The following is a 14,325-nucleotide window of genomic DNA, read 5'->3' as shown; positions in this document are numbered from 1 at the left end:
AAATTGTACCTATTTCTTAAATTTTATATTGTAGCCTTTTCTCCACCTCATACTTATCTTCCTTAAATCAGTAGGGGTGCTACTGTTGAATAGGAATAATCTAAGTCAGTATTTGTTCTAATGTAAATGTTTAGTAGCCTGTTTTTTTTAATTAAAAATTGAATTCCTTTGAGTTGATGTTTCTTTGTAGATGTTGATGAATGTGAACGTCATCCATGTGGAAATGGAACTTGTAAAAACACTGTTGGTTCCTATAACTGCCTCTGCTACCCTGGGTTTGAACTGACTCATAATAATGATTGCCTGGGTAAGTACTTCAGTCTACATGTTACAACAAAATTGCCATGTGTGTCAAAAGATATCTAATATCATCAACTAATTTCTATTAACTAAGCTGTAGTATTGGCTGAGATGATCACAAAACAGTTTGTAGTATTGAGTGTTTTTGTCAATCTACCAGTCAATCCAGAGGAAAAGGCCATAAAAATGATAGGAAATGTTTTGGAACAATTTTGTGGTTTTGGGTTGTTTTACCACTTAGATAGGGTCAAAGACAGGCTGTCATTGTTTCAGTGTTATTACCAGTATTTCAGGTAACCCCTTCTTGACATTTCAAAAATTATCAGTACCCAACTTAGAAACTTTGTCTCTGATTTCATTCTCTGTCAAGTTTTGAAGGCCAGGATGCCTTTTCCCACAGAAACAGCACAACTAGGTTCCCAAGTCAGTCTTCAAAAGAGTATTTAATCTCTGCATTTGGACAACTATGTTTCAATGGAAAATAAAACACTCTCCTATGCATAGTACAGGATTTTAGTCTTTAACCCAAACAGACGGTGATTGAAACAAGAATTGATAATGAGTGAAAGAGGTTCCTAGTGGAAACAGCAAGGGCACCTACAACAAACACTGACAGTATACCTTGTTCACTGTATGCCGGGCTCTAGGTGGGTGCTTTACAACACGCCATCTCTTAATTTACCTGGTCATGTAAGGTATGTAAAAGTCACTGAAGGTTTCTATTATGTGGCACCATCACAGCTCAAAACCAAAAAACCACCTCCGTATTTAAACCAATTCATGTCCTCTTGAGGACATATGTCCTTTTGTTTATTTTTCTAATTTCCTCAACTGTAGACAAATTTTTAATTGACACTTTATTCAGTGGCGTCCTTTTTCTTTGTACTGCCAGGAAGAACTAAAGCTGTGGACACAACTCTGATGAAAATATAGCCTTCAAAAAAGTCAGAAAGTTACTCAAATGCAGTCAGTCCTAACCTTGACTGAAAACCTACCACCTAAGCATATTTTTGTTGGCAGAATATGACCACAATTCTAGAGTATTTTTTTAAATACCTACTTTTTCTATATTTCATATGTGCCCTTATTTATCCTGAGAATGTGCTTAGCTTGTATCCAGGTAGTCATCTGCAAATGAGGTGTCCTGTAAAAAGCGCATATGCTCTTGCTTCCGGGAAAATAAATGCATTCCAACTGGAAAGAATAGAAAGCTTCCCATTAAGACTTCAACTTTTATTTGGTTATAAATGTATGAATTACATTAAAATAAAAAAATGTTCCTTGTATAAGATACAATAGGGATCTGTGTAACCTTACGAATCACATGAACCACCTGGGATGAGCCATATTTCCTGGTACTGATAAGGGTTTATAAGATTTTAGCCAGTATGTATCAGTCACTGTATGTGTTTAAGTTAACCCTTGTGACCCAGCACACAGGTGAGAATCTCTCTGAAAAGCTACCTCTCACTTGCTTGCAGACATAGATGAGTGCAGCTCCTTCTTTGGACAGGTGTGCAGAAATGGGCGGTGTTTCAATGAAATTGGCTCCTTCAAGTGTTTATGTAATGAAGGTTATGAACTTACTCCAGATGGCAAGAACTGTATAGGTGAGTAACTAGACAGTGAAATATTTAATATTTATGTGGTTTTCTTTTTTTTTTTTTTTTTTTTAAAGATTTTATTTGTGCATACAGAACTGGGGTATAGGCCAGAGATGCGGGCGGTGAGAGGCTTCACCAGAGACAGAGTGGGGAGCAGAACAGGCAGATCGATGAAGTACACTGCTGAGGGGAGCAGCGGGCGGGTCAGGAGAGGTCTGCCACGCCATGTGGTCACCTCCGGGGCAGGCAGGGATCGAACTCATGCGGAAGTGGCCTTAGATTCTCAGTGCAGTGCTTTAACCCGCTGCGCCACCAGGGAGGGCCCTATGTGGTTTTCTTTTATGAAATAATGACGTTGAGTTCCACCACACCCCTCATGTGCACACCCCTCAACTTAGAGACTCCTTCACAGTTCACTTAACCAGCTAATCACATGATCAAGATAACATATCCTGGGATATTTTGATACAAGGTGTAAGCTAACAATTGAAAGTGACTCATAGCAATATTTTCATTGGGGACAGACCTCGAGGCTACTAATGTCTCAATAAAAGTAGGAAAAGGAAGCAAATCAAGAAAATCAGCCTCGTGCCAAGTGAGAAAGAGCCAAGGTGTCCAAAGAATGTCAGGACACACACTCCCATAGTGCCCTGGCAGGTCAGAGTGCTCCTGTGGAACTCACTTTCACACTGCTGAGCAGAAAGTTATCTCATACTTTAATCATTTTTTGCCTTTTGTTTCTCTTTAAAGATACTAATGAGTGTGTTGCCCTTCCTGGATCATGTTCTCCTGGCACCTGTCAGAATTTAGAAGGATCCTTCAGGTGCATTTGTCCTCCAGGGTATGAAGTAAAAAGCGAGAACTGCATTGGTAAGGCTAAAAACATTGATTCTGATGTCCAGGAACTGTTCACTGTGAGACCGGGTATAAACTTCATGGAAATATCCTAAACCCAAACTTTTGCAAGGTTTTTGACCCAAGGAATGAAACATAGAGCTGCCTACATCTGTTTTATTGAACCATCAGACATGATTTGAAGGTGGAGTGGTGGGAATAAAGAACTGAGGGATATGAGAATTTTCATTAACAGTAATCATAGACTAGTCCAAGAAACTTCAGTATAATCTTTTTTCCAAATGTCAGCAGACTTTCTACTGAATTTAAAGAGTGTCTACAAAAATTGTAATCTTTGGCAACCAACTTTAAAACAGCTATTAAAGGTGTCTAAAGTGCTAGAAATGAGAAGCAGAAAATCTTGACAATGCTGTGAGATACTTTTTTCCTTGGGAAGGCCTCATGACAAAACAGAAAATATTAATCGATTTGTCATAACAGATGTTTTTCTGTTGAAAGTCTTCTAGCATGCAAGAACACTGTAACCACATCAAAAGTGGATCTCCATAGTTGCCTGGTGGACATGTTAAAGGCCAACCTTTTTATAGTTACTTTACTTCACTTTTTTTTACAAACTGGTTTTTACAATTTTGTGGAAATTCAGAAGCACTGGCATCTTAGTGTGGTTCTACTAATGTGAAAGGGCTGCTAAGGGGTTTTAGGTCTTTAACTTACTCAGCTTTAAAAAATAAATTCTATCACCCTGGCAAGATTCTACCTATGGGGATATAGTTCCACTATTCATTCTGAAGGTAGTTATGTAGACAAAGATGAAGGAAGCCACATGCATGTGCTTGATGAAGTTTGCCTTCAGTTAAGTACTATGCTGAGCATCCCTTGTCCTTCCAACTGGGCCTTTACTTCAATTCCCTTTTCTTAGTTCGTTATAAGATTGTCTGGTGGTTTTAGTATTTAAAAAGTAGTAGTTAATAATACTTTCATTGTATTGACAAGTTTCTTGGAATTTAAAGATCCTTTCTTCTGCTTTCCTCTTTTATATGTAATATCAGTTCATGATCACCCCTGTGAACCAGAACAGTAATGTTGTCAGTCACTAGACGGTAACTGGAAATACAGATGCTTCTTTGCATCAGGTCTACGACAGTGCCTATTCTCATTTAACCAAAAGCAGCGGCATTAAATTACCTTTCAGAAATATGTTTTTAGCTTTTATCCATGGTTAGCAAGGACACCATTTTGCAACTCTGAAAAATTGCCTGTTAATTAAGAAAATTTCCTTCACACTTGCATATATTTTACCATTTTTTTCCAGATGAAGTTCTCCCTTATATGATTATTTACACACACTCTCACTTACAATGCATTTGTGTATACATGAGTACATGCCAGCACACACACGCATATTCAAATTCACCTCTACAGTCAGTGGACATTACAGTGAACATTTGACACATCTCAAGATATTGAAATATTAAAAAAGAAAAAAAAAGCTGTCCTTTCCTCCGGGTAACTATACTGCCTAGTATATATTTTGTAAGTAAATCTGTTCAGTAAACTTTTCAGTTTAGTGTGGTAGACACAGAACTTGAGGTATTTTCAGGATGTGAGGACACTGTTGGGGCTTTGAATGATGATGGATGTGGTTAGAGGGTGGCTTGTCAAGAGACACTCAAGTTGACTCGAGTGATGGATAGGAGCTTACAAGGACAGTAGCACAGAAGATGCTGTTTAAAACAGAGGCAGCATCAGCATAGAAGGAGGCACAGGATGACTGGCTCAGGTTGAACTTAGTCCTGTAGACAGTATGGAGAGATGCAGGCTTTTTGTTTTGTTCTTTTGAGGAAAAGATTGGACATGACTTATGCTTTCAAATCTTGCAAATGTGAATTGAAAATTTAGTATGTATCAGGCACTATGCTAGAAGCTGAGGGTGTGGTAGTGAATTGGGCAAGACAGAAAGGCCATGTCCTTGTGAAACTTGCAATCTAATGTGCATGGCATTGAGGAATGTGTGTTCATTTAATGAAAACCACCCTTTAAACACTCTCAAGAAGAAAAGGCCAAGCATTACTTGTAAAGAATATTTGTTTAAGGACCCAACCTGGAGTGAGGGGGGAAGTGATAAAATTCTCAAACCATGTCAGAGTTGTCCCAAGTCCCTAGATTAGACTTCCTAGTAGATGTGTGCTTTAGAAAGACAACTTGTTATAAAGAGAGAAGAGGGAGCTGCATTGAAGTCAGAAGATTTACAGTAATTCAGGTAGCAGATGACATTGGGTTTGGATATACCAAGGAAGTAGACTTACAGGCCACATACTGTTGCCTGTGGAGGTTAAAAGGTCAAGTGGAGAAATACGGGTGATTCAGTTTTGCAACACGGGTAATTGAGAGGTACAGCACAGAAGGGTACCCTCTGGACAGGTTTGGCCACGTGGAGGCTCTGGTACCTGTAAGAAATTGAACTGGTCATGTCAGGAGTCAGGTGGACATTCCTAAAGACCAAGTCCCAGGAGTTGGATGTCCCTTGGGAATCTGGGACATGCCCTCAATTTGAGACTGAATATAATCTTTGATTTATGAGGCAATCCTCTGTTTCAAGAGTAAGTTAAATATATATACATGTCATTTCATATTAAATTTCCCATAGCTAGTAGATTTAGTAGCTGGGACAAATTATTTATTTTCAACTATTCAATAGGATAGAATAGTTAGATAGATTTGATTTAATTAATGAGTTGTCCTGCTGTTCTGTAGATATAAATGAGTGTGATGAAGATCCCAACATCTGCCTTTTTGGCTCCTGCACCAACACTCCAGGGGGCTTTCAGTGCATCTGCCCTCCGGGCTTTGTACTGTCTGATAACGGCCGCAGATGCTTTGGTAAGCCTTTCTTTGTCACCTTAGACCTGCAAAACTGGACGGTAAATGGCAGTGTTAGTGTTTGTCACCACAAGGTAAACATCTGTGGTAAATATACCATATGTAAATTTAAAAAAATTCAAGTCTCAAAACTTTACAGACTTAAGACATTGTGAATTACTGATTCTGATCTACATTTAAAAAAAATTTATACTGCAAAAAATATATATTTTCATTAACATCATTTAGTTGTTGGCATAGATGTTTTTGGTATGCTGATACATCAGTCATTTTTTATGTTCTCTAAATTGTCTTTGTTAGGCTATCATGTAGCGGTATCAGATGAGAGATTCTGTATGGAAATCTCTCAATTTTTAATACTGAACATAATTTCTCAGATTTCCTAAGTACATTATAAAAGTATCTTAAGCATGTTAAATAATTGAATACACCTTTATAGACAAGTCTGCATAACTTCACAAGTGAGATTAGCAATAGAGGATTTCCAGAACTGTCTTTTAACTGCTAGTTTAATCTGCATTGTAGGTCCAACCTGTGAGCACTGTTCAGTCAGAAACAGCATTATGTAGAAATTAATCCGTCTTTTAAAATGGCCAGTAAGGAGCTCTGTCATGTTTGCTTTCTTGACTAGATACGCGCCAGAGCTTCTGCTTCACCAACTTTGAAAATGGAAAGTGTTCTGTACCTAAAGCTTTCAACACCACAAAGGCGAAATGCTGCTGTAGTAAGATGCCAGGAGAAGGTTGGGGGGATCCCTGTGAGCTGTGCCCCAAAGATGATGAAGGTAAGTGTAATGACAAAAAATACCATTGTGTACTAGTTTGGGATGTAATTGACGAGTTTTTGAGGGTGGAATTATCCCCTCGTGTATGAATTTTGATGGTTCAGTGAATAACTTCATCTGAGGGACTCCTTTCAACTTTTGTTTTCAACATATGTAAGTGCAGGTAGAATTACCCTGTTGTTTCATTCCCCACCACCACCACCACCACCACCCAAGGTTAATATTACTTGTTTTCAAAGGAAAGAATTTGAGAGGTACAGGATGGAAGATTAAGAAGTGGCTGAAAATTATATTCCAAATTGCTGCAGGATTCCCTTATGGGTTTTGTATCACAGGCTCAGGGCCTCTCAGCACCTTCAGTAACTTTGTAAAAAGCTGAGTCAACACAATATCCATTTGCAGGAAGAAACCAAAAGCCTCTCAGGTCTTGTTAGTGCAGGTAAATTGTCAGGTGGATCCTAGCAATCACCTTAGTCAGAGATGATTTCTCTGTGAAAGGGGCAAAGAGAGCTCTCTGGCTGCTCACAGTAAAATGAGTAAATAGAAAGAATCAGGGCCTCTGTAGGTGGCATCCAGGAGAAGCTGGGCAAGCTCAGGTAACCTCTGACAATTTTGGGGTTCCCTTTGAAATAAATCATAAAAATGATTTCAAAAAACTCTTTTAAAAGCAGCTTCATGTAAAGGAGAATAGCTAAGTTAGTATGATATATTTTTAATCAGTTTTTAGGTTCCCTATAGTTGAGAGTTTTCAATCACGGGGAACTTACACTTTTCTCTGTAGTTGCATTCCAGGATTTGTGTCCTTACGGCCATGGAACTGTCCCCAGTCTTCATGATACACGTGAAGGTGCGGTTTGAAATATTTTATTCCTTTAGTCTTTTACATTACTGTGCATTTACTTCAGAAATCTAGTTTTAGTGTATGATATATAGTATAATGTATTTAATGCATGTGTTCAGCATTTAGTCTATCATATACATTATATTTATCCTAAGACTTATGATATATGAAATGAATTTTATAGTTCTCTGATTAAAAAATTGTTTATATGTATTCAAAATTTTATACCTGTGTTGAATTGACACATACAGTGTTGGCATAGCTTTTTATATAAGCAAGTTCATGGGCAATTCTATATTTCAGATGTCAATGAATGTCTTGAGAGCCCAGGCATTTGTTCAAATGGTCAGTGTATCAATACAGACGGGTCTTTTCGCTGTGAATGCCCAATGGGTTACAACCTTGATTATACTGGAGTGCGCTGTGTAGGTAAGTACTGACTCCTCATTTACCTTAAGGTTCTGTTTTATTTCTCTATTTGAACAGAAGGCCTCTAAGGCACCATGGGTGAGAGTTGGATTTATGAAGCCAGGATACAAAGTCTCCTTCTTCTCCCATTCTATATTTTCCCAGTAGACCTGGAAGATGCAAAGGTGGAGTTGCCCAACCTCTTCCTCCGACAAATACACACATTCTGTTGTGTTTAGAAATTTGTAATTGTTAACATCACTAACTGGGAAAAAAAGGTCCATTTTACTTTATGACTTTCTGTGTCTGCTCTGATAGCAAAAGATCATATCCCTTACTATATTTTTTAATTTGAGGGCAAGCACAGATGCCTGAGGGGCTCAGCCCTTGTACATTTGATCCTTCAGATTTTCTGTCTGACATACGGCAGCCAAGACCGGCGAGACGCTATATATGAGTTCTGTGTGACTTGTATTGATCCTGAATATGTGGGAGGGCCTGATGGGTATTCATGAGTGTGCTCCTTTAAGCTAAAACTTCTCCAGAGTTTGTGCACTTTCCTATCTTCTTTTTCAGATACTGATGAATGTTCAATCGGCAATCCATGTGGAAATGGGACATGCACTAATGTCATTGGAAGTTTTGAATGCAATTGTAATGAAGGCTTTGAGCCAGGGCCCATGATGAATTGTGAAGGCAAGTGACAATTTTCTTATTATTTCTTCTTGATGTAGTAGGTATTTTTTTTTAATGCTTCAGCCTTTATATTAAATTGATGTTCTGCTGATGATTATATTCATCACAGATATGTTCTCCTTTAACTCAGTGAGTGAACCTAATTATAATCACTGCTTTAAAATCTTTGTTTGATCATTCTGGGACCTGGGACTAAGGCATCTCCAAGTTGTCATCTGTAGATTATCTTTTCTCTTGAGAATGGGTCACACTTTCTTGGCTCCTCAGTATGTTGCCTAATTTCAGATTATGCCTTGGATATTGCAGTGATGTGTTCTAGAATCAGTTTTGTTACTTGGAAGAATGTTGATGCTTTTGTTCATCCAGTTAACTTGGATGAACATAGAAGTAGACTGTCAGGCCTGTGGAAGATAGATATTTACATTTCAGTTCTGCTCTTTAAACCTTAATGACTAACTTCTTTCATTTGGCCCAAATATGCATCATGAATCATTAAATCATCAACCTAGGTTGGTTTTATGCAAAATATTTTAATATGTATCCATATATAATGTTTCTCCATCTCTGGCACCCTCCCATGTGGGTTCTCACTCACTGTTCAGCAGAATCAAGTTCCCAAGACTCCCTTCCCTTATTCCTCTGGATAGAAGTACAGAAATTTTCTATTGAAGACTTAGCTCCTATGTATGGCTCCTGCCAGAACTACGGCCATCTGCAGAGTAATCTTAGAGTGGGGGAAAAGGCACTTACTGGTTGCTTGCTGAGTTTCAATTAACTAACCACTAAAAAACCTACTTTCAGTCATTTTTCATGTTTTGACAGCTTACTGTAATTTGTTGGCAGGTGAGTTTGTTAGGTGCCCAGTTTCCTAATGGGAGGGGAAGTTTCTGTTACACTATTATTTTTGGTATGACCACCAAATAAATGCACCAGGGTTGTCAGATGAACATCAGTAGAACTCTAGGCTGAGCACATGCCTGCCATTTTCTTTGATCAGATATCAATGAGTGTGCCCAGAACCCACTGCTCTGTGCTTTCCGCTGCATGAACACCTTTGGGTCCTACGAATGCACATGCCCCATTGGCTATGCCCTCAGGGAAGACCAGAAGATGTGCAAAGGTAAGGCCGCTTGCTAGGATGTTGCTAGGACCTTTTAATGCAGGGAAAATCCATACATACAGAACTGGGGTATAGGCCAGAGGTGCAGGGGCAGTGAGAGGATTCCCCAGAGACAGAACAGACCGACTGATGAAGGACACTGCTGAGGGGAACAACGGTCGGGTCAGGAGAGGTCTGTTGGCCATGTGGAACTCCTCAGGGGCAGGGACTGAACTCATGCTGAAGTGGTTTTAGCTTCTTAGTGCTGTGCTTTAACCCGCTGCGCCACCAGGGAGGGCCCGCAGGAAATTTATTTTAGTGATTTTATAGTTCTCAGTTATTCTCTAGAGATTATGGAAATGTATTTGGCAGTGTTTTTGCTGGTAGATTTCCATACCAAGATAAGGAATCATTTGATGGTCTTTCCAATCAAGAATGTCTAATCAAGTAAAAACCACACAGGGGCTGAGGAAACCACCATTGTCATGGCCTTGGGCTCTTCTCCCTTTTCTACCACTGGGGACAATGCTGAAACTATTGTAAATTTAGATGATAAATTTAAGAAACTGGGTTCCTTCTTTCTCTGTCACACAATGGGAATATAATTGAAGGGCCAGAAGACCAAATAATATGACTTAAAAGTACTAAACTGTGCCTGCTCCTAAGAAGTCCCTATTTTGTTTTTCCTATGAAAAACATTTGCTAGACCTGGATGAATGTGCTGAAGGGTTACACGACTGTGATTCGAGAGGCATGATGTGTAAGAATCTGATCGGCACCTTCATGTGCATCTGCCCCCCTGGCATGACCCGAAGGCCTGATGGAGAAGGCTGTGTAGGTAAGGCTTGAAGGGATGATGGCTGTGTACTTCACATTTCCTACAAGGTTAAATTTGTGATGCTATTCCTGAATCTTTTTAACTGCAAGCTAAATATTTTTCCAGCTGTCTCCAGGCTGGCTAGAATTCTTAGGTTCCATTCCAGCATAATAGGTTCTGGATAATGCTATGGCATTCACGCCTCTCCTATGTCCTGGACATCTAAAACACTAACTTTTGAAGTATATAAAAGCTCCTTGAAATACTCCATTTCATGTAGCAAAATGAAAGTATGAATTATTGTTCTTTTTTTTTGTGTCACGTCATGAAGGAGAAGAGTATAAAGAGGCAGATAATCTCCAGAACACTATTATACACCAGACAGTTCTCTGGTTAATTATGTTCAGAGTGAGAAAGTAGGACTGGAACTGTAAGGTGACTTCCAAGAGTTTAAAATGCTATGACTTTTATGATAAATGCCAAAGTCTCACACCAAGCAAGTTGCTCATGGCCACTGTATCGATGATTTCAGCAGTTCTTCCCAAATGTGGTCACTGGGACACTGCAGCCCTCTGAAGTCATTTTCCTACTTGATAGTAGATGGTTCTCTTACCTACAGTCTGTTGCTCCTTTCCCAAATTCCAGTACCTAGAAAAATGCATATGTTTTGAAGAAACATTAAAAAATTACAAACAACTTCTTATTTTGGAAAAAAATAGTAAAATAAAAGTGAAATGTTAACTACTATGGGAAGGGTAGAAGTAACATAGGATGGAGATGCTCTTAGCTCTTGTTTTCTTATTGGACATGAGATTTATTTTCATTTCTTCACCCCCTTTTTTTTCTTTTGCATATGTATATGTTATACATGGAAGATGCTTTATTTTTTATATTAGCTGGATTTTATATACTGCCATTCCATTTAGATGTGTGTTTCCTACGAAGGGAGTAGTGGAAATTGTGATCAGGTCTTATAAGAACTATGGTTTCTTATTCTAAATCTGCCAACTGAGATGAATAACCTGAAAATGACTTTATTCCTTCTGCGACAGTTTCATTTCTACAATGAGAAAATAACATGATTTGGGTGGGAAGAAGAGAAGAATGTCTGCTCCAGCTCAAATATTTTGTTATCTCATGAACCACTTTTTAAACTAAAAGACCAGGACAGCTTTATATATTTGTATTTTGTCATTGCTATAAGGTGCTACAAATGATAGAGAGAGGTTTTGGTAGTTTTCTGGTCCTCAAACTTTTCATGGTACCATACTGATAGCTGACACTTGTACAGAACTCTTTTTGGTGCTTTTACAATTGTACACTTGTACAGAACTATTTAACATGTTTTTACAATTAAAAATTCCATAATAAACAGCCAAAATGGTATTACAAATAAATGTTTTCAAATGTTAGAATGAAAGATAAAACTACCAAAAAATCATGTAAAATGCTGAGTTCAATGAAACTGAAATCCAACAAAATTACCCTCAAAATTTCAAATGCAACAAAAACGTAAAAATATTACTGGTTTTTAAATAACTGAAATTAAGCAGGAAATCTAAAATTTCTGACAGGGCAGTTTATTTTGCCCCAGAAAATATTTTTAATAAAAACTTGGGTTAATTAATAGAAAAATATAATAAGAGAAAAAGTTAACCAAGATTGTTAAGTTTTTTGAAAATGCTGACACAATACTGTTATGAGTATATTAACATATTAGCAGTGCTGTTGGAGAGAAGGACTTTTAAAAAAAAAACATTATGTAATAATATGTGTTATCTCATTCCCATCCCCTAAAGATTTTAGAAATATAAAAATATGGTGTGGTGAAAGAAATATGGTGGGTCCATTAAGCGATAGATCCCAAACTGCACACTATGAAAGAATATCTTTCAAGTAATATAAAATTTCAAAATCATAAACACTATTCATACTTTCTTAAACTTTACCAAAATACAGACAGGTCTAAAAGAAACTGCCCCAATTTAATAAGATTGTCCAATTATCTTTGATTAGATTGGGACAGCATAGTCAATGAGAGAAGGTAATGTGTTTGTAGAAGCCCAGTTGCTCTACACTGCAGTATCAGAAGCATAAGAGTGAAAAAAAATATGTTTTTTCTTATAGAATTTAACTTAGGCCCACACTGATCGCCTGAATTACCCGAAAACTTGAGTTTACTTGCCCCTAGGACAGAGAGCATAAGCGATTTGGTGAGAGGGTCCACTCAGCAAAGCTGAATTGAAACTGTGATCTTCATCTACACTACTTTTCAGCAAGTAGTTGAACTGGAGAAAACACTGCAGTATGAATAGTTACACATGATCGCAGCTAGTGAACACCTACTTGGGGAGGGAGGAAGGAAGAAAGGAAAATAAACAAGAAGGAGACTAAAACCCTTCAAGAAACAGAAGAGTTTAGAAAAGTATTTTTAGTGATCGCTAAGAGGTATCATTAAGAAAAAAATTCAGATAAAAGTAATTGAAAAAGAAGATAAAACAGTAGCAGAAGATAATGATCTAGCAGAGCTCACGAAAAGAAATAAAAATCAATGGAAACTAAAGTCATAGCAAAAATAATAAAAAGTAGAAAGGAATTAAAACCATCAGAAATGTGGGTAGGAAAGTGATTCATACAAAGACGATAGAGGTAGATGAGAAAGATCCAATACATGCATAAGTGAAATCCCTGGAGTTGGGAAGGAGAAGAAAACTGGAAGAAAAAAATAATAATAATAAATTTTCAAATATATTTGAGAATCTGTGAAAGAAATTTTTGTAGAAAATATTTAAATGTTTATCAGAAGAGCACACTGCTTCTTCAAAAACTGTTGCACTCTAGGCACCCTTTGGAAAGCCAACTTTCAAATCTCCATCAGACATCACCCCTTCTCCACAAAGGGGTAAGGGAAAAGACAGAAAGAACAAGGAAACATTTTATTAAGAAAGAACCCACCTGGAAGGATGAGGTAAAGTTAAAAGTCTATCAGTATTGGCTCATGAACAGTCTTACAACATATTAGTATCTCAGTGAAGAACTTTTAAATAGAATGCTCTAGAAGCAATTTCTAATCTATAATTTTACAACCTGTTCATTATTCACATGATTTGCTTCTCTAAAGATGAAAATGAATGCAGGACCAAGCCAGGAATCTGTGAAAATGGGCGTTGCGTTAACACTATTGGGAGCTATAGGTGCGAGTGTAATGAAGGATTTCAGTCAAGTTCTTCAGGCACTGAATGCCTTGGTAAGTTGATACATGAGTATATTTTACTTGGTAAATAAAACATCTGTTTTATGAAGTCATCACAACAGAGCTCTTACATACGTATCCTTGTCTGCTAAACAAATCCCCAATCTGTATAATTCACATACCTCTCTTCCACAAGGTACACACATATTAAAATGACGTATTTGTACGTGTGTGTTGTATGCACAATCTGTGTGTAATGTAAAAACCATCTTAACTAGTCTCTCTAAAATTAAGATTAATTAAACTCTATGGAAAATATGACCTTAGTAAAACTTACATCAGAGGATGACTTAATTCAAAAAGAAAATATTGGTGATGTGAGGTAAGCTCTGCTATATTAATGATATTAAAGTAAATGCCATGTTTCCAAAAGCAGTGAATGTTAATTTTTATTTTATGGTACAGAAAGATGTTTTACAAAGTATTTTTTATGGAAAATATAAATCTCAGACATTAAGCTGTATTTTACATTTGCATGCATTACAAAACATTTTATTTATGAGAAAATTTATATTGTTCTCAGAATGATGCCATATACTTTAAATCGTAGGAAATTGTTAGTCCACAAAGCATATTTGGGGTTTTTGATTGTTTGTTTGTTTGTTTGTTTCTGTCTTCTTCCAGGTCTTCAGTACCATCATTCTTTTCAGAAACAGAAAGGAATACCTACATAGAAAGTATACCTTAATATTACTAACAGTTTAATGAAGATGATTTATAAAACCATAATAAGGCATTTTTTGCCTATTTACATCATATAAATTCCTTCTTTTATAAAAAAAAAATCT

At 37.2% G+C, this 14,325-nt stretch overlaps 1 protein-coding gene across 1 annotated transcript in view; it reads left to right on the top strand.

Moving 5' to 3' along the window:
* FBN2 (fibrillin 2) overlaps positions 1-14,325 on the top strand; it is a 223,976-nt gene that overhangs the window by 191,137 nt on the left and 18,514 nt on the right. Inside the window, exons 46-56 of the mRNA XM_004686681.1 lie at positions 191-307; positions 1,782-1,910; positions 2,655-2,774; positions 5,514-5,639; positions 6,271-6,423; positions 7,205-7,270; positions 7,568-7,693; positions 8,249-8,368; positions 9,366-9,488; positions 10,174-10,305; positions 13,406-13,531. Of these exons, the coding sequence (XP_004686738.1) occupies positions 191-307; positions 1,782-1,910; positions 2,655-2,774; positions 5,514-5,639; positions 6,271-6,423; positions 7,205-7,270; positions 7,568-7,693; positions 8,249-8,368; positions 9,366-9,488; positions 10,174-10,305; positions 13,406-13,531 (1,338 nt within the window). The remainder of the gene's footprint in view (positions 1-190; positions 308-1,781; positions 1,911-2,654; positions 2,775-5,513; positions 5,640-6,270; positions 6,424-7,204; positions 7,271-7,567; positions 7,694-8,248; positions 8,369-9,365; positions 9,489-10,173; positions 10,306-13,405; positions 13,532-14,325) is intronic.

This window comes from Condylura cristata, unplaced genomic scaffold (assembly GCF_000260355.1).
Source record: "Condylura cristata isolate star-nosed mole 26May11 unplaced genomic scaffold, ConCri1.0 scaffold00021, whole genome shotgun sequence".
Lineage (NCBI taxonomy): Eukaryota > Metazoa > Chordata > Mammalia > Eulipotyphla > Talpidae > Condylura > Condylura cristata.
Note: the sequence above shows the minus strand (reverse complement) of the source record. Positions and strands in the feature narration are given on the sequence as shown.